Source organism: Chrysoperla carnea, chromosome 2, assembly GCF_905475395.1.
Source record: "Chrysoperla carnea chromosome 2, inChrCarn1.1, whole genome shotgun sequence".
Classification (NCBI taxonomy): Eukaryota; Metazoa; Arthropoda; class Insecta; order Neuroptera; family Chrysopidae; genus Chrysoperla; species Chrysoperla carnea.
The window spans coordinates 13,513,114-13,539,818 of record NC_058338.1 but is presented as its reverse complement, the minus strand read 5'-3'; the positions used below and the strand labels follow the sequence as shown (position 1 = coordinate 13,539,818).

Here is a 26,705-nt window from a genome sequence, read left to right as displayed (position 1 = left end):
GCTTCTTAGAATTTGTTTAACAGAGTTTTTAACCTTATAAAACTATTTTGTAATAGATACTTCATGGATTTTATTAATTTTGTTTTATGAAGTATGAAACTTTAAACTTCTTGGAAAATTTTTTTTCAACTAAAAATCTCTTAACTATTTTCTTAATTGCCTCATTTCCACTTTAAATTTGCAAGTATATTTCAATTGCTCTTCAATCTTTAACATGAATGACATAAACTTCGTGACCTGTATTTTAAACAAAATTCTAAAAATTCCATTTAAGATTTTTTAGATAGTAAGTTTTTTGTGAATTTTATAATTTTTTGTGACTAATACCATTATTGTTTTCAGCGAAATCGAAATTATAACTTATATGTTAATTTCAAGCACATAAACCTAATAATTTCCTGTTTAGATATATTTAATTTAATTTCATGGTCGTATTTTCTAAATTTTTGGAACAACAATTTATTTAAATATCTATTATTATACAGAAAATCGTTATTTCTGGGCGGCTTTTCGCGCGCCCTCTTACCAATTATCAATTAAGCACTTAAAATACAATTATGTCAAAAAATAATTAGGAACTTTTTTTGTTAATTTTAACCCCAGTTATATGATAAAATTTTTCCGACGCGATTCGGTTAATATTACTTATTTGTCTAGAAAAATTACTTGAAACAATACCCTTCCGGGCTACCCACCAGCAACCCTGACTTTTACATTCCGGAGCATGTTTTAAACGCGATCCTGCAAAAATTTTCCATGCGAAACTTTCGTGTTTCGATGCTTTTACGATATTTTTAGAGCATTTTATCACATTTACGTCACATTAATTGCCTAGTGGACTAGTAACGTGACGGCCGGATTACTTTAAGCATAAAAAGAATTCCCTGCTTAATATAAGCCATGCCTTTAATTACAAAAGTCATCTTTTTGAATATGAATTTTTATACCAAAAACGTACTTCTGGGGGAGATTTTCTTGAGATAATTTTTCATTTTTCTTATCTTGAACGTTTCTTTTTTTATATTTTGATAACTTCGTATTGTTTTAATTACGAGTTAGCTGAGTTGATACCGTTCACACTGGTTCAATCTGAGACAAACTCTGTCGCGATATTCGTGTTCAGCGACCCCAAAAAACGAGTTTGAACTGATTATATAACGAATTTCTCGAATAACGAATAGAATGCCGAGAACCGCATTCAAATCCGACTTTTCTTCGTCTATTAACAGAGATCCATTTCCTATAAGGATGCGATTCGATTATTTTAATACAAAAGTAAAATATGTATAATGAATTTCGAATGAAATAATTTAAATTATCTTCTTTTTTTTCCAATAAATTAATTATCTTTAGTACATTCGCCTCATTTGCTCCCATGCTGAGCACGACATTGTACCTATATTATAATGATACAGCTAAACAATACAATGTCATAGAATCATTTTGACATTGAATTTTCAACTAAAATAATCATCAAATTGTAATATTGTGTTTTGAATTTATTTATTTATTTTTTATATAACAATAACAGCATTACCTACCAATAATTACTTACTTGTGAAAATAGTAGGTAATTTGTTTATAACCATTGTTGTAAAACAATTCATACCATGGTGTGATTGATCAGCAACATAAAATACCATCATGTGACCTTTTTAATTTAACTATCTACTGGTATTTAATTTTATTCTAGGCGCCCTGCCACTTTTGATAGCCGATGAATGTCCATGGCTGAACTCGTTTAAGTTTTCTTTAAATTTATTTTTATGTACTGAATTCAACTTTCGAAGGAGCTTAGCTTAGTTGTAAAGTAATCAAAAGTGGCCAAAAATTGTTTTAAACATTAATAAACAAAAAGAGGAATTGACCATTGCAGGGTTGGAAAAAATTTTTAACAAACTTTTTGGCCCATTTTGAACAAAAATGTGTCTTGCAATTTTTTTTAAGGCTGTTCTTTACATATTTTTGATTGGCGTGATAATTTTTTAAGACTTATAAAGAAAAGCGGTTTTCCAGATAAGAAAGATTAAAGTTACAAATGAATTTCAAGCACTACGAAATTTTTCTTATTGTTAATCGTAGTGCCATGAGCCTTGAAAAATGGAAATCAGTGCATAAAAATACATCGAAAAAACTTTGGGACAGCCATGAACACCCATCCATTACGAGATATGTATTTTGGCTCCTAGAGTAATATGCCGTTTTTTATTTATTTATTGCTATCAATTTAAAATGATAGACATTTGTTAGTTTTAAAATGCACAAAAAACGTATTTACTTAACTTTTATTAATATTGCATTCTTTAAGAGTTAGTAAACTTTGGATTATCTAAGCGCAATCAATTAGCATTACCTTGATGAATTCGTACCCTTTGGAATTATCTTGAATTCATTTATCGTGATAGCATTCTAAAACTTAGACCATGAAGTTAGTTCAATTGCAATCCAAAAAGGAATGAAAAAATTTAGAAATCCTCACAGAACAAAATACCGACAGCTTCAAAAAGGTTCGTTTCCATAATACCACAAGTCACAAGTGCACTTGTTGAAAGTGAACTAGTGGCTTTTTAAAAGTTGGTTTTATACTTGTGGGTAGTACACATTAAAAAAATTAGCTAGTGTAGCGCCACTTTCTCATAAATTGATTGTGAGCCATTCAGGATTCCGTATATTTCTGATTACGAAAAAGCTTTTATTTTTTTATTTCAATAGCATTTTTTTAGTTCTTAAGTTGAATGTCAAGCAACTAAGTGTTTGTATAACTGCAATTGCATCCGTTCAATTATGTTTAGAAAGTTTAAAACCAAATAATATTTCCAAAACTATGAATGATTACTTCTTCTAGATACTAACATAAAATTTGATATTTTTCTAGAATTACTAACATCACCAAACAATCAATTACCTGATTTAAAACGAATCAGGGATCACAAACGATCACTGAAAATCATTTCATATTTCTCATTTCAGCAAAACATGTCACAATTTTATTGCAACTTTAACCCAAAATATTTTGATAAATCGAAAAATATTACGTTTTTTAAATGAATATTTTTAGCAAACGTTTTCTCTTCGGATTCCCAGTATTCTTTTATTTACCATTTTTGAAGGATAAAACACTTTATTTTCACGTTACCCATTCGGAAACAGTTTTGAAAGTAGGATAAACGCAGAATGAGTTAGATATAATCTTTCGAGGGTGTGTATTATTGCTTATATTTTTGAATTCTCCACTGATTTGTTATCAAAAACAAAGATTCTGGACTTGACGACTTTCTCATATAGACACTATAGATTTATCGAGATTAAACTCCAATCTATCGAAAGAATTTTCTATTAATGTTTGTGTTAGATAGAAACAGAATTAATAAATTAAATTTACAGCACCACGCACTTGCATGAAACTATTTTATGATATTCCTAGGCGCGAATCTTTTCAAAACATTTTAGTTTTTCGCTTTATCAAAATTAAAGAGCAACTCAAATAATTTTGAGTGACTCTAGATAATGAATAGAATTATGAAAAATTGTCAATTAATATTTGTCTTTTTTTTTCAAAATCTTTAGCTCCAGGCGGCGGCGGACAATAATGATAATGCATTAGTCGGTGCCGAAAGTCGAAATAATGAAGTGCGGGTTGCATATAATAAAGAAGATGAGCAAGAAGAAGAAGAATTAAATGAAGATGATGATCAAGATGCAGCAGCCTCAAACAACAACGGACCCGCATTAGATGACTTAGATAATGTAGATACATCCGACGACAATGATCGAAACAAACGATTCTTAAGTTTTGGTATTGGTGGTGATGCATCAGCATCAGCTGGTGGAAGTGGAGGTGGTTCTGGCAATTTTCTATTCGACATAATTAGGGTAAGCAAATATTCTTAATCTATTTGTTAAGGTTTATATTTAAAAGGTTTATAAAAATAGTGATATATTGTAAAGAAAACTAAAAATTTACAAAATGTAGAGTTGCAATGAAATGCAATTTATCCAAATGCTGCTACAAAAGAGCTAAAAGATAATTTTTAGTTTTCAAAATTGAAAAACATTTTGCATGCTAAAAATGGTCTCACAATTTGGGATATCAATTTTAAGATATTAAGGATATGAGAATGAGAAAAAAAATTCCTTGCATGATTGCAAACAAAAAACAACTATTTATGTTATATCTTCGAATTTTATTACACAACTATATTTCAAATTTTTCACATCAATTTTGAATTCAATTCTCAAGGTAGAAAAGAACTGCATTTTTATACATAGAAATATAATTATTATTAGATAATAAAAAAAAATTGAAAATAAATTTTACTCAGTTGGAAAATCAAATTTAGACTTGTGAAATTTAAAAAAAAAAGGATATTATTATCAAGATAAAATTAAAAATTACTCTGAATTTTAAACATTAAAATTTTTGTATTTTTTAAATTTTTATTTTCTAGGACTATGTCCAGATTTAAGCACGTAGTTTGGTGATACATTTAAGTTTCTTATAATAGATTGCCACTAATTTTAAGGAACAGAACATAAAGTTAATTACGACTCAGATTTTTAGGCAAAAAAAAAAACTAAAAAAAGGAAAGTTTCGGCATCTAATTTCAAACCCTACTAACACGCAGTCTCAAAATTGCTAGGGTTGCGTTAATTAACGTTATGTATACATAAAAAACGATTTTTGGCCAATATCAAGGAGACCATCAACTTATTATTAAAAATAATTGAAACAAAAATTATCGGAAATTTTGTTCCCTGTAAAAAATGTTCAATCAAAAATTTTGATATCTTCAGGCATTTTCCCAAAAATCGGGAAAAACGGCCAAATATATATTTATATGCTAATTAACAATATCTTGAAACTAATTGATTTTAATAAAAAAAATTATCAAATAAAAGTTGTTGGAAAAATATTGATTATTTTTAACCTATTTTACAAAAGGTCAACTAAACATAGCTCAATCTAATCAAGGTTAATTAAATTGCCACGTGTTACTTTATCATAGTTGATTTTTGACAAAGATGACTACTTTTACCCCCTGATTGATTTCATATTTTATAGACAGCCCCAATTATAAATGATGATGCAATCAAAAATTCCATTTTTCAATAATACTTCTTCAGAAAGCCTTCAAAATGGCACCAACCATATTAAAGTACATTAAATAAACATTTATATTTATAAAGGTCATCACTTACCTACATATTATAGTTTTAAGTAGACCCAATCAATATTAATTTTTAACAAATTATTAAATTGTATTATATTATCATATAAATAAATAATAATAATTCTTTCTACCCAATTAAAAAGTAGGTTTATTAAGTTTTATATACCTGCCTGCCGCTATACTAATTGTGCAAGGTTATTTGTTCTTATAGCTAATAAAAATTATTCATTAATTAATTAATAAAAAAAAAACATCATCAAACAGGATCTGCATAAACTAAGCGATTAACTCATTTTTAAGAATGATTAAAACTGAAATTGCAACTTGTTGAGAAATTCAACTTGATGAGAAAAACAAATAGTCTATAGTGCAGAGGGGGTATGATTTCGTGACTAACACACTTACGAAACTTCGTGAGTGGCTTCATTTTAGTTTAGCCTACAACATTTTTATTTACGAAAACTTTGGAATTTGGGGCGTTAGCATAATAAAACATATAGTCGTTAAACTGACATGTTTAAGGCGTAGGTCTAAGAAAACAGCTCATGAAATATGTAGGCCAGTATGTACATTTAATTTTACTTATATTTATTAAACTTGTCCCGTTTACCTTAGTTTTTCCGACATGTTGGGGATGGAGGTCACACCAAACGGCCCAATATTTTTGTAGGTCACTTTTATTATCTCTTACTATATTCATATAAGAAATCAAACGGTTGCTCATATTTTTTCAATAGGTCGTTTAATTTCAAAGTTTTCGAAAATGTAAATGTTGTAGGCTACACTGACATGAAGTCACTCACGAAGTTTCGTAAGTGTGTTGATCACGAAATTATAGCCCCTCTCTGTACTGTAGACCAATAGTTTAATCGAAAAGAAAAATCAATGGGCATTAATGGGAGGAATTTAGCCACCGTCGTTCCATTTGGAGATCCGCCCTCATAACCAAATTCAAAAAATACAAAATATAATAAAAAATTACAAATCGGTTAAATAGAAAGAAGTATACAAGACTTTGTTGATTTTGAAGTCAAATTCAATTTTTAACGTAGGTCATTTACGATATTCACTTAGTAGGATCGATGGACATTTGAATAAGCAGTCGTCGGTACAAAACCAATATCTAAGTTTTATTGAAAACGAAATTTACAAACAATCTATTAAATATAATAATTTATTCAATCGATGTGATTTGATTTTTTTTTTTCAATACTTAATTATGACACCTTTGATTTTTATTTTCAAACTTTCTTATTAGTAAAAGTGTGTGATTTAATGATAATTTTTTACAGACAAAAATATAATATAAAAGTGAATTGATTTATGCTAATTAATTATCAATTAATTATCTGAGAATGAAATAATAATATAACCTTTGAGTCTGATTGTTATGTTACTATATATCAATTAATTATTCAAGATCGAATCACTCACTATGTTGTTGTGTCAGCATTTTATAAAGCAGGCAACCATTTTCAGAATTGATTTAAACTTAGCCCAACTACATATTTTTTAAAAAATCAAGCCTTTTATCCAAAATTTTCCTGGCGCTCGTACGTCCTTAATTAATTAAGTTAATCATTTATTTCAGTTATTAAATGAAAGTGTTAGTAATTATCTTAAGAATTTTCCAAAATTTAATTTGTTGGTTAAAATTTATAATAAATAAATAATAAATTAATTTTATTACCATTTCATAATAAAATTTAACACTACAATGATTTCAATGCACTTTTTACAATTAGTTGGATCGCATGACTTCTGTTGTGGTATCTAACTGTTCTAGACCAAATACTTAAGACAAAAAAAAACTTAAAAACAATCAAATAGGAAACTTTTTCCAAGTATAAACCAAAATCTACACAAAAATTATACGCTTACATTGCAAAATTTATAATTACAAAAAAGAAGTGTGCAACTATGCGACCATGTACCTGCAGGACAAGAAGATCTATTCTAAATTGCTCAGCCAATTTTATATTTAGGGTGTACTAATTTTTACACATTGAAATTACACACAGATTATGAACTTTTTGAACTTTTTAAGCATATTTTAACTAACCACCAGAAAGATTTTAAGTTCGGTTCGAAAAAAATTGACCTCACAACCTCTCCCATGCCCGTGTAAATGATCCGAACTATAATTAAGTTAATTCTTAATCAGTAATAAAAAACTTTCTGACATTATGCCCATAGCTAGACAACAGCCTTAAGAATCTAATGCTGTAAGTGACTACCACCCTAATTTACTTCTATATTTAAATCACTTATTTATATATAGTCCTTTTTTCAAATTTTACGAATTTTTTACTCGAAAAATGGAGGGTTTAGAGAAAAATGTCAATATCCTAACGGGTTACCCACCGGCAACCTGCACTTTTACGTTCAGGAGTATGTTTTCAACGGGAGCCCACAAAAATTTTCCATGCGAAAATTAGGCATGCTCAATGACGGATTTAGCCGGTACTAATACATTTAATACACAGGATAATTGTTTTATAAACAGGATGCAAACACACGTGATTATTTTTAAATCATAGACTTATAAAATAACATACATTTGCTAGGTCATTAATTATTTACCATGGAAGTCATATTATAATATTATTGGTTTGTTCTATATTAATTTTATTAAAGTTGTATTTCTGGTTTTCTGTAAAATTACCACAAAAATAATATAAAATAAATGTAGTAATAATGTCTCTCTGATTAATACCTACCATACCATTACAATCAAAGTGTGTACACCAATATTCTTTAACATTATATGCACTTTGTTTCACCATTTATAGTGAAACTAATTATATTATTTAGTAAAATGTATCGCGCCTACAGAATTATAATTTATATACTCCCATATTGTCTTAGTCAGTCCAATAATATTAGGATTAATGACACTGTATCTCAGTGGCACAAAAAATGCACGGATTACATATCTTTATATATAAAAATTAGGTGTCACATTGTTTATCTGCTATGGACTCCTAAAATACTGAACCGATTTTAAATTTGATTTTCACACCGTGTGAAATTTGATCTAACTTGAAAGGTAGAATAGCTTACATCTCAATTTATAGTAGCAATATTATTTTATTTCAAATTATTTGTCTATTATTTGACAGTGACAATTATCTGTTAGCTCCAAGCAATTCTAACAGATGGCGATATCTGTTTACTGGATTGAGTAAGTATTCAATAGATGGCGCTATGTTAAAAATACAAACGTTTCATATAAGATAACCTAAATTTATTTTATAATAAACGAAATACAGTGAAATTCAATTGTTCTTACTTTTTCAATTTTTGATGTTAGCATAGCCGGCCGCGTGTTACGGTCTTCATGACTGATGTCCTCCTAATGTTCCTCTTGAATAGTTTACTACAATATAATATAACAAGAACCTTAGCCACAGCAACGCGTGGCCGGGACTGCTAGAAGTACTATATGTAATCCGTGCATTTTTTGTGACACTGAGTGTACTTAAACTAATGACCCTTCTAAAGGTGGCAAAATATACCTCATGATAATATGATGATAAAATTTCAAAACTGTTTCGTTTAAAAAATAAGTAAATAAAATGAAATGAAAAAAATTTGCTTTTTAAAAGTTAATAATCACAAATATTTCCTCTTCAATATCCAATATAAATCGTTACTTAATTGCAATAACAAACACAGCAAACATGTAGAGATGACTTAAGTGGCCTGTTTATGATGGAGTTGTTATTAAACTACCCCAAAAACAACTTTCAAAGCAAAACAAAAGAGTTGTGACTTATAACCAGAAATTTGATATAAATATTCTATTGTGCGCTCTTCAGATTTTTTTTAAATCGTTTAACAATCTATTACTGACAGTCTATTACTGACAGTTAGCAGCAATCTTTGAGAAGGCTGTATTTATAAAATTGAAGAAACAAAGTAAAAATTGTCACCTTGAATTCGCAAAAACAGCTTTAATTAGCAGATAATTGTATTAATGGAAGTATCACGTGATGTATTACATTATTTTTACTAAAACACTTTTGATTTCAAAGTATTTTACTATATTACCTTGACATCTTTGTCATAATCAATCATTAAAAATTTTAATCAATATAATTTCTAATAATTATTACATATGTATCGATTGATCAAATTATTATTAATAATTATAACGGACGTCTAACCTAATTAACCATTTACCCGCACAAAATGTTAAACTAAATATTTATTTATTCTTTTGAAGGATTAATTTCGAAAAGTCAATGATCTAAAATCAATTTTTTTTGCAATATTTAAATAATATATTAAATAATTTTTATTTTAAGCAAAAAACCAGAAATAGTTTCTCTATACAATTCAACTTTCAAACTTAAAAAACAGGAAAAGTTAGATTTGAAATAAATAATAACTTTAAAGTATTAAGTTATATTAAATTAACAATTTCAAAATTATCATAAAAATAATTTAATATAGTAATTAAAATATTCATAAGCAGTTGAAAACTTTGCGGTTTCCATTAGCGTTTTTTTGAGTAGTTTTAGCGTTTTTTTGATAATTTTATACATATCAGGCTAGGGTTCTATCGCTGTCTGTCGCCGTCTGCATAGGCTTCTTCATTTAAAAAGATAGGAAACGGCGACACAAAGTGAAATCTAATACACATACCTACAGATTTATGTGATTCAATCACGAATATAAAGCATCAATAAATGAATTCAATTTTTAAGATTTCCTTTTTTCAAGTTTTTAAAAAAACTGTAACTTTTTTCGATTGTAAAATAAACAAATGATAAGAATATAAGAGCATTAACAATTTCCCCGTTTATCTTTGAAATTAGAATACATCATGGTAATAAATTATCTTAAGTTTTTTCAATTCTCGGAAAATATTCGTAAAAATTTGTTTCTTAAGAAATTGAGAAAATGTTTGTCACACAACCCCTCACAACAGATCATAATTATTTTTTAAAACGATTTATTTCATAACAGATCGGTAGGTTTTAATCCGAAAAATAGGTCTTCACGTTGATCCAGAAATTTTTTTATAAGAAACTTTTTTTACATTTAAACTTTTGTTCTATCTCTAACGGTTTACAAGATGAGTCCTACGAACCCAAGACCCAGTTGGCTCATGTTGCTCATTTACGTACTCGACCGCATCTTTTACTTCCTGAGCTCGCTTTAAAAGTTTCTGCTTGATATCTTTTTCGTTTTTGAGTAATTGTCTCGTCAAATAGACGGACAAATAGACGTGCAGACAACCAAAAGGACTAATTAGGCTATTTTATGACCACCTATACCAAAATGTTGTTCGTAACATCAATATTTTTAGGCGTTACAAACTTGAGACTAAACTTGGTATACCTTGATATATATTTCATTAGTATAAAAAACCAATGATTACAAGAAAGAATACAAACAAGGTTTTTTGTATAAAAAATTTTCTGATGATACAATTTAACCACAAAAAGGCAATGAATAATAACAAGAATTTAAGAAAAAAAAAGTATTTCCTAAAAAAAATTATAGTTAATTGAATTTCATTAATTTTTTATAATTTGAAAAAAAATATATATTTTTGTTGTTTTTTAATTAGTCCGGTATTACAAAATTATAATACATTTTAATTTTTTTGTAAAATACAACCAACACTTTCCTTTTTGCTTATTAAATGTATACCTTAAGTATATCGTTTTTAATGATATAAATAATATTAAATTAAAGCCTTCAAATACTTAGTTATGGTTTAATAATTTATTAGTTATTAACATAAAATGTTTATTTTGTGTATATGATTAATTTATAATATTTAACGCGATTAACGTAATACATTACATGTTCGTTTTTTGTTAAAGTATTAGATTTACATACCATCTTTTTATTAAAATAAATTATATAAAAATAAATAAAATTAATGATAATAGGGGGAAGGTGGTCTAAAATGATCTCCCTAAGAAAAAATATAATTTATAGCTAAACTATTCGACATATGTACAACGTCGAAATATTTTTGGGTTCTTTATTCAAACGTTACAATATTGGTATGTAAATTTCTTTTGATCTGTTCAAAGTTTTAAAACTATTCAATATTTCTCAAAAGGGATAGTTTTGACCGACCTTGTAAGGATGGTGGGTAAAATGATCCCATTGCTTTTTTTATCAAACATTTCACATAAAATATTAACTGTTCTTTTACATTGCATCAACGATTAGTATGAAAACAAAAATCACAGGTAAATTCATCTAAATCAACACATTCAAGACCCGTTACATGATGGGGGGTCATTTTATCTATTATAATTTAACACATAAAATAGGGATCATTTTACACTATATAAAAGGGATCATTCTACCCGAAACGACATACTTCATGGATGAAGGGAATAAATATCACATAAATATCACAATATCACACAGTTAATTCAAAACATTTTTTGACCCAAAAAAAAAATACCCAAAAATTTTATTTAAAATTCAGAGCAATATTTGATTTAAAATTTTCCCAAAATTAAATTCAATAAAACATTAAATTTTTACACAAACCGTAAAACAAACTCAAGATTTATTTAAAATAGATGAAATAACTTCTATTTTATTATATGAATTTATAATTTTATTAACAAATTTATTAATAATCATACGTTTTCAGATCCAAAAAATAAAAATAAATGTCATTTTATTACAAATATTTTATTAAGTATCGCATATAATTGGGACGGTATTGTATCGTGGATCACAATTTGCATAATTTATGTCAAATTACTCATCAATAAGCAGTGTTTGAGAATGAGATTTAAAACATGAAGCACAGTAGTTTATTTCTATTTTACTTGAAAACAAAAGTTCATGGACAACCACTCTCTAGGTTGTATGTTTTCTGGTAATAATCAAATTTTATACTATGGATAAGTCGATTGTCAAATGTCAAGCATCATTTACTTGATTTTTCACGGTACAAAACTTTATCCTACTTTATAGGCAGATATTAAACATTCACAAAAATTTTTTGAATAATTTTTTTTTCGTCTTTTACGAATACATTAAATTTGGTGGTTAACCTTGACTTAATTGATTTTGTTTTAAAATACAATTTTATATATTAAAAATAAAATGACATTTTTGTTCTAATTTTTATTTATTTTTTTTATTTTTTTGAAATTTATTAAGAGGTTTTTTATTAAAATACGGTATTTATGTGTCTATTCACATTCTAGCGTTTTTATTATTTTTTATGTTATTCTCACGCGAATAATGTCCTTGGTGATGATTTTTGAATACTAGTTCAATTCAAAAGAAAACGGGCGGGCTACTTTGTTTTTATTTTTTATCCGAAAGTTTTTTCCTTCAAAATTGTTCTAAAATTGAAATTAAAACACAAACCAGTTCTTCCATTCTATTTGAACTACTCGTGCAGTCACATTTATTTTTTTAGATCTAGATCATTTATCTTTATACACCTCAAATTCGGCAAAATTTTGGTTTAAGACAATGCAGAATTTTATGTTAAACCTTATTTTATGTTGACATTTAAAATTTTTAAGTTTTAACAAAAAGCCATTTTTTAAGCATCGAAAACTTTCTACCATTTTTAAAATATTTTTGATTTAACATAAACTTAAATTTTCTTAATTCAGACTAAAGTGTGGCGAAGAAATGTGCCTGTTTATGAGAAATGTGCCCTAACTTGTTCATGAGAAATCCTCTTTTGGTAAAAATATTGACTTAATAAGTAGATAATTTTCTAATAAACCGTTGAGAGAATCGATATGAATTTTTCACAAAAGACGTATATTTGGTATCGAAATATCTTCCTGGAAAATTCTTCCTGGATACACTCTTAAATTGAGAATAACATAAAAAAATTACCATAACGTTTGCATCTGAATAGACATATTGTTGTATTATATTAACGTATTTGGAAAAGCGCCTACAATGAAAATTTTAATAAATTACTTACGTAATAGAATACAGCGGATAGGGCAGCACGAGCAGCTGGTACCGTTTACCGCGTGGTCGCTGGTACAGAAAGTCTAGGATTTGGACTCACCGCTACCAGTTCACAAACCAAGACCTTACAACCTGTCACGAATAATCCCCCGGCTCAAAACCCTCAAACTACTACTACTCAAAATGGTGGTGTTATGGGTACTTTCCTTCAACAGGTGGTACTATACTTCTTTCAAATGCATCCACAATTCTTTTCTTTTTCAAATAATTACTATTTTCTTGCACTGTAACTTGCTTGCTTTCTTGAATGCACTATTTCGCTGTTTTATAAGATTTTCTAAATTTTTCATTTTACAGAGTTTCATTTTTCTATTAAATTTGTGTTAAGGTAACTAACTCTTTAAATGCATGTATCATTTTTCGAAGTCTTTTCTATTCAACAATCAATTTTCAGTTGTAAAAACATAATAATAATAATAGTAATTTGTATGAATAGTGCAAAAAAGTGAGATTAGTTAAAAAGATGTGATCATATGAATGTATCTATGTCACAACAGGTGGACCTCACTTTGCACACAAATCATACATTTTTTTTTTTGTAATACACACTTTGAAAGTTTGATTTGAGAGAAACACGAACACCCTTAACAAAAAAAGTTTTATATGTTGTTTTTCCACTCAATGCCCTGGTTGGCGGTAAAAACCCGGAAAAAACTTTTCCTCCGCAATACTTCGTAGAAAAACGATCAAACTTCCAAAGCAAGTATTTAAAAAAAATTTAACTATTATCTGGAAGTTTTTACAAAATTTTGAATAGTTTTTTACTGCAGCTTGCTTCTTCAAGCTTCTTCCTTCTGCATGGCTTCTTTCCTCTTTGCAACGCTGTTTCCCTTCACTTAGGGTTCTTTTTCTTTAATCTTTATTATTCATTTATTTATTTATTTTTATTTATTTTTTTTGTATAAAATTATCTAGTGCTTGAGATATATTTATTTATTTATTTTAATAATTTTCTTGTAAATAAAATAAATAACAAAACATATAGTTCTTAACAAATTATTGAAAAATCAATTTAAATAAAAATATTTATTTAAATTTATTTTGTTTAAAAAAATTCAAATTTTAAATGTCATTAAAAGTCCCGATATGTCAAGCACTAAAATTTATAAGTAACAATTTTTTTCAACTTTTAATAATTTTTATCTGATTTGGACTATTTTATTACTTTTGGTTTTTTTCATTACTATTATTGGTACTTCAGACTTTTGATACTAAATAACTAATTTTCTTCTATTTTTCCCTGTCAATTTCCCTAACCCTCTTATTTGAATCCTTTGATTATCCTTGACATGACGGACGTATAAAAGACATTTTAAATTATATTTTCAGATCGGTTGTTTAATTTTTTATATAGCTGTATTCTTTTTTTGGGTTGAAAATTTTCATTTTTGGATCGAAAATTTTATTTGACCTAAATAAACTTGTAGAATGTATATTTATTATATTTTAAATCAGTTCTTTAACAAAGTTGAATGGTTTTATTTTACATATTTGATAATATCCGTAATAATTCTGTATTTTAATTTAGTGTTTTAATTATAATATTAATTAGCCAACACTTTACAAATACGGTGTTTTTCTAATTTTAAATGGTTTATTAAAGAAAATTTCAGTTATTGTGAAAAATATCTTATTTGTAAATAGTAAGATAATTTTATTTTTAAGTTAATTTTGTAAATATAGAATTGCTTATTTCGCATAATTAAATTTTGTAAATACAAAGCTTTAATTTAATAAAAATTTGGTGAAAAGTGTACATATGTAATTATAATGGAATGATTTTAGATGGATTTTTTCCCCATTTGCTTTAAGGAGAGATTCTATTTTTCCCACGGTGTCCCACGGTCTTCTTCCACAGCGGCTAACTTTGGCGAGTTTACTCGGCGAGGATACTTCGCGAAAATGTGGACGATGGGTTATACACAAAAAAAAAATTTACTTTTAAGGCTTTAGACTAGAATCTCTCCTCAATAAGTTCAATTTTAAGAATTGCTATGTAGATAGTGACAAAATATAAGAAGAAATAAACTTGGTCCCTTTTGAAGACACTTCGTTGCCTGTCTATTTGTCTGTCTGTCACTAGTAATTTTCTTATAAATTATAGAATATTACAAAATGGAATTCAGTAACGAATCAAGAATGTAAAAATTTGCATGTTGATTTTGGTGATTAATTTAAGGCAAAGGTGGATAATCATTTCAAAAACAATATTTTGAAATTAATCAAGATTATTGCCCGTAAGTTTTAAAATTATGTTTATAAAAGCTCTATGAATTAATATATTGTATGTGTGGAGCTTTTTTCAATAAGCTTTTAATGTTATGATGGTAAGAGGCACTACGACATTCCTCCTAAAGTTATTAATTCCCTAATTAAATTTTACTTAAAGGCGTTTAGGAGTTTTTCAAAAATTTACTTTTCAATAAACTTACTATAGAATATTTTCATAAGCTTCTTAAATTTCCTATAACAATTTGATAATATTTCTTTAACGCCTATCAACCGGCATTGTGACCCTATCCCAAATTTTTGGAGAGTCTATGATACTTACAGGAATGTTATATATATAAAAATTTCTGTAGGGCATTATTTCAATAGTACTTTTTCAAGGACGTTATCATTTTTTAAACTCCGATTTAAAGAAATTAAATTAAAGCCTAAGTGCCTAATAGTTATGGTAAACGAATTATACACATACAATAGATTAATGTATTATAAAGTAAAAATGTCTGAGTAAGTATTGATTAATATTTATAATCTTCCCCTTATTGTACTAAAAACGAAAAAAAATCTTTAGAGTAGAGTTAAAATTTCTGCAAAATCTCTTGGTTCAGAAAAATATTTTTTAACAATCTGGGGATCTGTGTTTGTATATTGAAAGTGGTGAATTTTAACACATGCATGATAAAAAGTTAATATTAATTATTATTTGGGAACGCTTTATTTGGAATAAGTTGGTGACTGTTTTAATTTAATAAAATTTTGCAACAAAATCTTTTTATTGCCTATTTAACGCTCCATTGATTATCTTTTTCTCAAGTAATTTATTCTGTATCTATTATATTGTAATACCTACACCTATTTTATTTTTATGTTCATAACATTTAAAATGAATAACGTCATTACCGGATGTCCCAGAATGACCACAATTAAGCGTTACAAACTTGGGACTAAACTTGGATAAACAAAAATTAATAGAAATGAAAAAGAGAAACCTTAGAACAATAAAATGATATGAATATAAATAATAAATTGTAATTTACATAGTTTGTATCTAGCTTAAGTCTGCACTTCTTAGATTAAGTAATATTTAAGTATTTATAGCACTGAAAATTCTATTTTCTTGGACATTTTGTATAAAAAAATTTCAAAATTGTATTTATTTTGCACGCTTCAAATGTAAATTGTACTGTACTCAAAAATTTGTATAATTTAATTTTATATGTTTCAGTTCATTAAGAATCATTTTAATAAATTTTCATGTTATTTATTTAGCTCGTAGCTGGTAGTGGTACAAGTGAAGCAGCCGATGAAGCCGCCAATGGTGCTGATGATGGTACAGGAAAACATGATGGAAGTTACCAAGAAGGAATTCCTGGACCAATAACTAGATTGTTTGTAATTGCAAATCGTGGAATTTCCAATTTAATCCAGGACTTAATATTGGTATGACAATAATTTTTAATTTTTATAAATCCTTATTTATCCCGGTCTATGTATATATACAAGATGTTCTTTAATTGACGGCAGAACTCTTGACTACCTAAATAAGCTTATAAAGACGAACGAAAAACCTCTTTGACAAATTTCAATCTGAGACCTAATTTTCGAGATAATTAACAAAATCATTTAATAAATTTATCCAATGACAGAGCACTTACAAATAGAAGGATGTCTTTATCGTGACTGGGTGGGGTTTAATAAAAAGTTCGCAGTCAATTATACGGAAGACTTAGTATACGAAAATATCAATCTCTGAGCAAGGTTTATTATAGACCTAGAAAAATTAAGTGTCTAATTTTTCTTGTTCAGATTTATCTAAATCTGAATAGTTATAAAAGCACTTAGAAGTGCCTTAAAGGATCCTTGATGCTTCAAGATTCTGATCAAGAATTTCAGATCGTTCTTGCATAAAAGACATAAAATATTGCTTAGTTAATTCAAGTTGCTGTTTTGAAAGAAAAGGTGAAATTTCATGGGGGCATGCGACAAACTAAGTTCGAATTTCATGAAAGTACTCGGTTTTAGAGCTTAAGTGCTTTTGAGTGGACATTTGACTTGACTGTTATCTACACAAATCCTACAACGTTACCTTGTCGATAGTGGAGTCTTTCAAACTGGGAAATTATATAAGAGAAAATTAGATTTTAAAAAATGATGAATTATGTTTTAATTATACAAGTATCTGCTGGCTATTTTGTATTGAAATCGATATTGAGAAGCATTCTTAAAATGGACGGTGGACGAAATACGATTGAGAATCAGTGATTTACACAATTTACAAATCTCCGATGATCCCACTTTTGGAGCACTGAGAACTTTTGGTACTGAAAGAAGAATATTTGAAACTACCCAGCTTAGGAGCAATAACGATAGCGAAGCTTCGAACATTTTGCTTCGCTTCTTGTTGCTATAATTTTATTTAGGAAGCTTTCGTGCACATGGGACCTAACAACAGACTAGTCTTCTCTCTTATTGTTTATTGATTTTATATTTTTTAAAGTCTGAAATTAATTTTGTTTTGTATCTTACAGAGACTGGCCCAGACAAGTGAAAGAATCGTGAATTTCAAGGCTCGTTTGATTACATCATTAATCTAAGACAACAGATGACATAGACAAAAATTTTCAATTTTTTAGTAAAAAATTTTGTTCAATATTAAAATTAATATCCAAATGTGATATTAATATTAATTGGGGTCATTATATATTTATTTTCAAAATTTATCAACATAAATATTTAATATTACAACATAAAATAAATTAACTTTTTATATTGTAATATTAACATTATAAATTCATAAACCCAACATAATTTATTGAAATTTTTCTTCATTTAAATTCTTCACAAAATAAAATAAAAAAACACACTTCATTGTTTTCTTTAGTAAAATATAGCAAATACATTATTTCCCCAATCGGTCCACTACGCTTGATGATCGAAGCATACTAGTGCATCCATCTAGTAGCCATGTCTTGTAATTGAAATAATGTACTTGTTAATAATAGTTTTGTAAATAAGAATTGAGATAAATTCATTTATCAATTGCTCAAATGTGTGTACATATAAAACGTTCAATGTTTTTAATTCTTTAAATATATGCAACTCCGTCCGACATGGAGAAAGATCTAATTTATAAAACGCGCGCAACACTGCCAAGAAAATACTAAACTCAAGGTTATTAAAGCACATTATTATTTAATCCGGTTTTTAATATAAATAAAAATATACTTTTATACATAATTCAAATTTTCCTTAAAATAATCTTTTCAATCAAAGATTATTCTAAGTAACTCGAGTAAAAAATTATATTTTTATCATTTAAATTTTGTATTTAGGTGTATAAATTAAATTCGGGAATTTTTTTTATAGAATTACTGATTTTTAAATATTCAAACGCGTGTTTTGTTATTCCTAAGTATTTTAAAAATTTTCTTTAATTTTTAGTCAGCATTCTTTTTAAACAAAAGAAATTGGATGGTAATTTTAATGACCGTACAATGCCTCGCTTACAAACAAAACATCATGTGCCCTTTTAAAGATAGGTTATTAGTTATCAATCAAATTGTTTGTAAGCTATCAAGAGTTTTACAGTCAAACCTATTAGTTAAGATTACATAAAATATAGCTTTTTCAATTCAGGAAACGGTTTGGTTATAATTTGATCAAAATTTAGAAGCTAGAGTGTATTCTAACCTTATTATTTTATCGATCCATGTGGTTTGAAACAATGATGTTTTACTAATACTTCGTAGGAAAGCCGAAAAAAATGTTGGTTAACACAGTGCAAACTATTACATACTAGTCAAGTAAATTCTAACCTAACACGCATAACATTTTTAACCTATTGAAGTATTTCAAGGTTATAAAACCTTTTACGGTTATAGTCGAATACACTTCTGTTTAAAAAAGGAAATAATACATTGTAGATAATAAACACATTTTTTAACGATTATTTATTATTTTTATTGAATGTATCTTTGGCCATTATTCGGGTACTTTTTTATTTCTTTCAAATTTCCACTTATTATATTGAAAAAAATATGTATATTTAACAATTTTACTTAGACAAATTTTATAATTAAAGAAACAAAATGTATTATATAAATTTTATGTAAATAAATTTTTTTTGTTAAATATTTTATAATTATTAAAATTAATAAATAATTGCTTTGTAAGAAAAAGTATATTATTTCAAAACTAACCGATATCCGCTACTTTCAAGCATAAAGGAAGTATTTTCCCTATATTCCCTACCTTCTAATCCCTATCCTCTGCTCCTGCGTTCTAGATAGCAGACAAATTTGAATTTGGATTGAAATATTCTCAACAAGTCTCAAATTATTTCCATCAGGTAATCAAAAGTTTCGAAAAAGATATTTTACCAGCTCATTTTGGAATAAATGCGAAAAGTAGACAAGATCTTATTAATAATGAAACATCTTATCTCGCAAAACATCTATTCGAATTTGGAGAAACTTCTCTTAATTTTTAACGAAACTTACATTAGGCATGAAAAAAGTAGGAATATTGTTTACCAAAGAAAATCTTACAGTGGACAGAAGAAAACACTACTTTGTAAGCCCTTTACTATTTGTACAAATGGCTATGTAGTTGACATAGCAGGTTCTTATAATGGTACGATGAACAACGCATGTATATTAGGAATTATATTAGAGGAACCTAACGGACTCAAAAACACTTTAACAACCAGGTGATATCTGCATTGTTTATCGGAGTTTCCGTGACGTGGTCGATTTTTTAAAAGAGCAAGGGTACCATGTACATTTGCCAGCTTTGAAGGCTAAAAGAGCACGCATTAACAGTAGAAAAGGCAAATGCATCACGATCAGAGATGTGACTTATCTGAGATACAAGTATCTGCAGCAAATGATGCAATTTTAGCATCAGTATCACACCCGTTCTTTGAAATAAAATGGGTACCTACCAAAAGAGCGGAGGGAATATGTAAAAGAACTTATCCTGGCTGAAACACGAAAAATTAATCGAACTGAAAAACAAAAGTCGGAGGCTTTAGACAGTATTAAAATTGATATAAAAAAAGTCAGGAGATGATTCTTATTATCTGTTTTTAGACTTATAAGCCAAATAAGAACAACGAGATCTCTAACCATTAAACTCACTGTAAATACCATGACCTACACCAACCACAATTATGTGATATATACATTCCAGGTATTTTAGAAGGTGTTAATATCTTCCGAACTAAGTTAAAACGAAATTCGTATATGACAATTGTCTAAAGAGATAAATAAAAAATCAAAGAGATGACCACTTCTACAAAAATTGGAAAGGGTTGAGCAAAAATGATATAGTACGTTAATCCATCGAAATACCAAGATGCTAAAATTGACTCAGTCATCTCATCACAAAATGATACTAATCGTAACTTGAGTATAAACTTAGAAGTAAAAAAGCAAAGGTAGCCCAGATTATCCTGTGACCTCGAGATTTGTCATGATCATAACTATAGTGCAAGTTTGAAGGAAGAAAAGAATCACAGTTAAAGTATATCACTTCAAACATGAAAATTGACAATGGTTTAAATGAGCAAACGGATTATATTAAATTGATTAACAATTCACCTGAAGTGATTAAGAGGGTAAATAGAATGACTCGTGAGTTGCTGACATCAAATCAAGAAAACGAATCAATCAATCCTTGCCGAAAATATGATGGCACAAAAGTTAGCGAATAGAAAAGTCGGTCATTATTTTAAAAACTATCCAGAAGCTACACTACTGAACAATATAGAGAATGCAAAATCAGATATAGCAGTCAAGAAATGCAAAAACATAATGGTAAGGTTAATAAATTTAAGGGGGAAAAATGGACAAGTCAAATGATGTTCAAAGGTGCAATTGATGAAACCACTTACCTTCAATTTATATTATAACTTCTCATAAGTTAATTTTTTCACTTTTTAAACATTTCATAAAAAACGGAACAACAACGGAAGACTATGAACAACGCATATCCAAGACAACACAGCTAAAGAAAAATTACAAAAATAAGACATTGTAAAAATCGAGTTCGTCCCATGAATATTGTTTCCAAATTGAAATATCGCAACTTGAAAGTCGCATAGCTCGAAAACATGCCATTATGTTTCGTTGGACGAATAAAGTTTCATTTAGAATATCATGGACTAACAACTTATACAAAATTATAAAGCTAATTGACAGTATTATATTGCATTGATTTTGTGCAGGGTCATTTCAATGAGTTTTTTTTTTCGCTATCTATTCGTCTATTTTGCATCAAAATCATTCTTGTTAAATGCTATTATCAGAAAAGACATTTTTTTTCTATTACAAATTCACTTCATTTAAGTACAAATCATTTCCATATTTCAACGAATTCATTATCACAAAAAAACAAGTTTAAAAAAAATAAATAAATGAATAAAATAAGTGGGGACAATACATTGACGCTAGGATGTAATACACAGGATTGAGGAAGGCGCTACCGAGACCCATCGGAGCTGGGAAAAGATTACAAACATAAATGTTGAGGGTCATGGATTGTTAGACAGTAGAGAAGAATTAGTGTGGCATTTAAAACAGACAGCACAGTATATTTTACAGGGGATCATCGGTGTTCGAAGATTTAAAGAAATGGGCTATATATTTAAGGATATTTTTATTATTTAGGGACAGAAGGTATGATATATTAATAGGAAGTGCGACATTTTGGGATTTGTGATACGTGGGCATTATTTTTTATTTTGATCTTATTTATATGTCTTGGGAAACAGTTGTGTCCAGTACGCAGTCTACCAATGGTCACAATTGTGTGACGGTCGAACTGTAGGCCGTCAAACCACGGCTTAAGAATAGGTGCCGGATGTAATGCAGCTATTGCAGAGGCTTTTATTTTGCTGCTATAATCCCATTCTATTTGCCATTCCTCAATAATCTGAGATCGACACCCTACATAGATATCGCTGTATGGTGGTAGATACATGCTGTTTTCTCCATTGATTGCCCCTTCTTTATCTAATAAATCCACAGTTTCGTTCTTCACAGTTTGAATTTATTTATGTAATCAGGAATCTGATAAATATTTTAAATTTTGCTATTGGTTCATTCAATCATTCTGTTTGGTTAATGCTTTATCACAAATATCACACAAAAAATTATCGGACCTATCCTCAATTCGAACTTTTTGTTTTATCACGCTTTGAATAAGTTTTTGAAATTTTTTTATTCAATTTATCATTGTTTAAAGAAAATTCGTTTAAATTTCCCTCATTATACAGAGATTCAGTATGAATTGGTTTATGTAGAAATAAAGAATTCTGATGACTAAATGCTAGACCACAAACATCACACGAATAAGGCTTGATCACAGAATGAACTCGTTCATGTAGAATTAATCCAACATGTGTGCTGAACGTACTACAACAATCAACACACGAAAACGAACCAGACTTTTCTTCAATATGAATTTTTTTATGTCGAATTAAATACTGTTTTTTGCTAAAAACTTCATCACAAACATCACAAATAAAATTGTTTTCTTTGTGTATTCGTCCATTTTGAATTAAATCACAAGTTTTCGAAATTTTCTTTCGCATTTTATCATTATTTGAAGAAAATTCGTTAGAAATTTTCTTATTATTCCAAGGTTTTACTTCAGTATGAATTCGTTTATGTAGAATTAATGCAACATGTTTGCCGAACGTAATACCACAATCATCACACGAATATCTACCGAACTTTTCTCCAATATGTATTCCTCTATGTCGAATTAAATATTGCTTTTTGGTAAAAAGTTCATCACAAACATCGCATACAAAAGATTTTTCTTCGATTCGTCCATTTAGAAGTAAATCATTTTGTGCTTTTGTCTTTTCATCATTCTTTACGAAAGTTTCAGAAATTTTCGTTACCTTTTTATCACTGTTTGAAGACAATTCACCACGATCATCACATGAAAATGTATCAGGCTTTGCTTCACAAATATCACGGGTTAAAGGTTTTTCTTTGTATCTTCCTTCATTTTGAAGTAAATTATTTTGTCCTTTAAATTTTTTAACAGGATTCGAATAAGTTTTAGAAATTTGCTTAAGCATTTTATCACTGTTAACAGAAAATTCGTTTGGGGTTTCTTCATTATGCCAGCGTACCACCTCCGTATGAACTTGTTTATGTTGAAATAAAGAATTCGCTTGGGTAAATGATTGATCACAAAAATCGCACTGATAAGGTTTTATCATAGAATGAACACGTTTATGTTTAATTAATCCGATATGTTTACCGAACGTAATACCACAATCAACACACGAAAATTTATCAAACTTTTTACCAGTATTAATCCGCACTACATCACAAACATCACATGAAGAAGGTTTTTCTTTGTGTATCCGTTCATGTTGAATAAAATTTTCTTGTTTTGTTAATATTTGAGGGAAATCATCACCAGATGACGCTTCTTTTAAAACTGCACACTCTGAATAAGTCCCTTCATTATCACAACGTTCATCTTTTATTATTACCTCCGATGGAAAGTATTGTTCACATTTAATAATTACACTTTCTATTTCCATTTTATTATCAATATCTTCATACATTTTATTATTGTCCTCATCTTTAATTATTTGTTCTGAATATAAGTTTTCAATTTTTATATTTGCAACTGTACCTTCCATTTCTACTGATTTCAAAAATAAAGAGCTCCCCCAAATAATGCTTTGAAATCATAAAAATCTATGTGACATTTTTTTAAGTTATATTACTCGACTTCCAAAACTTTTTTCCACTCAAATTTGTTTAACTTAACTTTTTAACCGTGATTTAAAAATTAATAAGAAAGCTCGCAAATGCGGTTATAGATATAATATAGATGCGGTTATAGGTTATAGATAAAATAAATGACTTGTGGCCAGTTCAAGAGTAGCGAATACTGACGGGAAAAGTGCAAACTAATTTTAAAAATGCGCTAATTTTAATCTATGGAGTGTATAGGTAGACTAATCTATAAAATTTTAATAAATTTTTGTTTTGAATTTTTTCATGCAAACAAACAAAATTTCTTCTTTGCTTTATAATCCAATTAAAAGACACTAGACAGCCTTAAAAATTTTTACTGTTTGATCTCTGATTATGAAAGGCACCTCTTCGAAAGTCGATATAAAATAATTTTTTATCTAACATTTTTTCCCAAAAACCTCTTTTATACGTCCTAAAAATTCTGAATTTGCATAAATATGAAAGCAGGAGAGGGAGTGGTGGATGTTGTAAAAAGTATATATTAATAAAAACATCTAAAGTTTTGGGTTACTTTAGCATTTTAAACTATTTTGACCTCTTTTTAAAATCTTTTAAAATACATTTATTCCATACACCCCTTCCCCCTAATAGCGCGGGGTTTTAAACTTAAAAATTTTGCTTTAAACCATATAGACCTCTTTTAAAAATAGTTTTTTGAAGCCAAAGCAAAAAACACCCCCCAAAACCAGTCCATACACTCCCCAAACAATTATTTCCAGAAAGTGTTAAATTTTCCGTTTTTCGTAAAAATATGGATCAAGGAGTCATTTTACGGGTAAGCCACTTATTATAAAATCGAAAGATAATAAAAAAGCTACAATTTAAAAAACTAACCCCGTAGGACAAAATGGCATAAAATGGCAGCCATTTTAAAAATTCACTAAATTGGAAATTTTGGCCGAATTATTTAACGGATTTCGCTAAAATTTTAACCGAAAGTTGTAAGTAATAAAACCTACTATTGATATTAGTTCCATTAAAATCAATCAAATGTTTTTCAAGTTACAGTCAAATGATCTGTTTTACCATATGTATGTATACATATATATATCACTGGGAGGGGGAGGGACGAAACTTCCCCAAAAAAATATGAGGAGTAGTTCTTAACATTGACTACAAACCTACCAAATTTGGATATGCACCGATGTCTCCTCTTGCGAATATAAAATAAAAATGATAAAATTTCTGAAAAAAATTCCATTTTTGACGCCATTTTGTTGGTTCAACATGTTGACCGGGAAAGTAAAAAATTTCAAAAAATACTTATTTTGATGTGAAAAGAAAAACCCCAAAGTTTCGCTGCCCGAACTTTTAATCCATACACAAGGCGTAATTTTACTCTACTATATATCAATATCACCGATATATTCTCTGATAATAAGGAATGTTAGCATCTATAATAAATAAACGATTTCTAAATTTGATATGAATGTACGATTTATTGAAATTAAATTAAATTAATTTTATTCATAAAAGAGTCGAACTTGTGAGGTTGTTATTAATAGATTATCATTAAAAAATTTTGTTTCAATGATTAAATTACCATTTAATATCTTTGCTGGCATCATTTGACTTTCTGGTGTACTTTCAATTATGCTAATCCATGTTTGTCTTGTATTTGATGGTACAAAACCATATTCAAAAAACCATTCTTCTAAACAACGTCCTTTAAACAAGACTTTTTGTTCCAAACGTAATAAATTAATTTCTATCAATGTACTAAATACAATTTCACGATATATTGCACGACTTTGTAATATTTTTTTGGGTATATGAGCCTCATGCATCATATACGGTAAACTTAAATCCTCATTCACTTCCCATAAAATTTTATCAGTATCCACATCTTTCAAAGTCACTGAATTGATTTGAAAACCATCTAAGATAATTAAGGGACGCATAATAAATTCGCTTTGTAATTTAACTACTAAATATGTTTATTTTCAAACAAATTTTTTTTTTACATTATCACAACTTAGCAACTAATTAAATTATTTTTTGGATTTTGGTTTGACAGAAAAATAAAAGATTAATAATCCTATACTGGCGTAAGTTGCTTTAGCTACCTAAATAAACAAAAGAAAATACAATTTTATTATAGACAATATTTTCGCAAAGCTCATTCATTAACTCACATTAGCTCGACCTCTCATGGTGTTTCCATTGAATATTTTTGAAAGACCTGATAATTTTGCTTCTTCAGCTGCATCACCTGCACCAGCCATTTTGATCTAAAATGCAATTTTTATTAATTTTATTTAATTAATTTACAATATAAATTAAATTTACTTACTTATTTCTGATTTTTTATTCTTATATAATGGAAAAGAAATTGTAATGTAATCTAATTTCTTTAGGGAATGAAGTTTTAGTTAGTTGTCACCCTTGTCATTGATTAATACCAGATTTTAGTGCGCGTGTGGCGCGTGATTTAAACATTTCCTAAATTTAAATTATTTTAATAAGAGTTATTGGTTATTTCAAATATATTTGTATGAAATTTACACTGATATAAATACGCGCTTCC

The 26,705-nt window shown here is 28.1% G+C and overlaps 4 protein-coding genes across 4 annotated transcripts in view; 1 reads left to right on the top strand and 3 right to left on the bottom strand.

Moving 5' to 3' along the window:
* LOC123292177 overlaps window positions 1-18,049 on the top strand; it is a 49,669-nt gene extending 31,620 nt beyond the window's left edge. The window contains exons 4-6 of the mRNA XM_044872736.1: window positions 3,568-3,873; window positions 16,659-16,829; window positions 17,918-18,049. Coding sequence (XP_044728671.1) covers window positions 3,568-3,873; window positions 16,659-16,829; window positions 17,918-17,983 — 543 coding nt within the window. The 3' untranslated portion in view covers window positions 17,984-18,049. The remainder of the gene's footprint in view (window positions 1-3,567; window positions 3,874-16,658; window positions 16,830-17,917) is intronic.
* A 3,315-nt stretch (window positions 18,050-21,364) lies between these two features.
* On the bottom strand, window positions 21,365-24,057 carry LOC123291525 (zinc finger protein 271-like). Its single transcript, XM_044871837.1, has 4 exons — window positions 24,051-24,057; window positions 23,041-23,858; window positions 22,228-22,424; window positions 21,365-21,395 (listed from the first exon to the last, which is right to left on the bottom strand). The coding sequence occupies exons 1-4, from the start codon at window positions 24,055-24,057 to the stop codon at window positions 21,365-21,367; spliced, it is 1,053 nt and encodes a 350-aa protein (XP_044727772.1).
* Window positions 24,058-25,641: 1,584 nt separating this feature from the next.
* Window positions 25,642-26,079, bottom strand: LOC123291523 (retinal rod rhodopsin-sensitive cGMP 3',5'-cyclic phosphodiesterase subunit delta-like). Its single transcript, XM_044871834.1, has one exon. It carries the CDS (start codon window positions 26,077-26,079, stop codon window positions 25,642-25,644), a length of 438 nt encoding a protein of 145 aa, XP_044727769.1.
* An 18-nt stretch (window positions 26,080-26,097) lies between these two features.
* LOC123293557 (ATP synthase membrane subunit K, mitochondrial) lies at window positions 26,098-26,605 on the bottom strand. Its single transcript, XM_044874416.1, has 3 exons — window positions 26,472-26,605; window positions 26,314-26,409; window positions 26,098-26,244 (listed from the first exon to the last, which is right to left on the bottom strand). Exons 2-3 carry the CDS (start codon window positions 26,401-26,403, stop codon window positions 26,170-26,172), a joined length of 165 nt encoding a protein of 54 aa, XP_044730351.1. The 5' UTR covers window positions 26,404-26,409; window positions 26,472-26,605; the 3' UTR covers window positions 26,098-26,169.
* Between the last annotated feature and the right edge of the window lie 100 nt (window positions 26,606-26,705).

Bases quoted from the DNA above. Each gene is read 5' to 3' on its own strand.
- LOC123291523 (XM_044871834.1), bottom strand. From the start codon at position 26,079: ATGCGTCCCTTAATTATCTTAGATGGTTTTCAAATCAATTCAGTGACT.
- LOC123291525 (XM_044871837.1), bottom strand. The intron at 22,425-23,040 runs GTAAAACCTTGG...CAAACTGTGAAG, and splicing joins ATAAACGAATTCATACTGAA to AACGAAACTGTGGATTTATT. The intron at 21,396-22,227 runs GTTTGACGGCCT...ATTTTTCTTTAG, and splicing joins GCACCTATTCTTAAGCCGTG to CTGTGTTGTCTTGGATATGC.
- LOC123293557 (XM_044874416.1), bottom strand. From the start codon at position 26,403: ATGGCTGGTGCAGGTGATGCAGCTGAAGAAGCAAAATTATCAGGTCTT. The intron at 26,245-26,313 runs GTGAGTTAATGA...TTGTTTATTTAG, and splicing joins CCATGAGAGGTCGAGCTAAT to GTAGCTAAAGCAACTTACGC.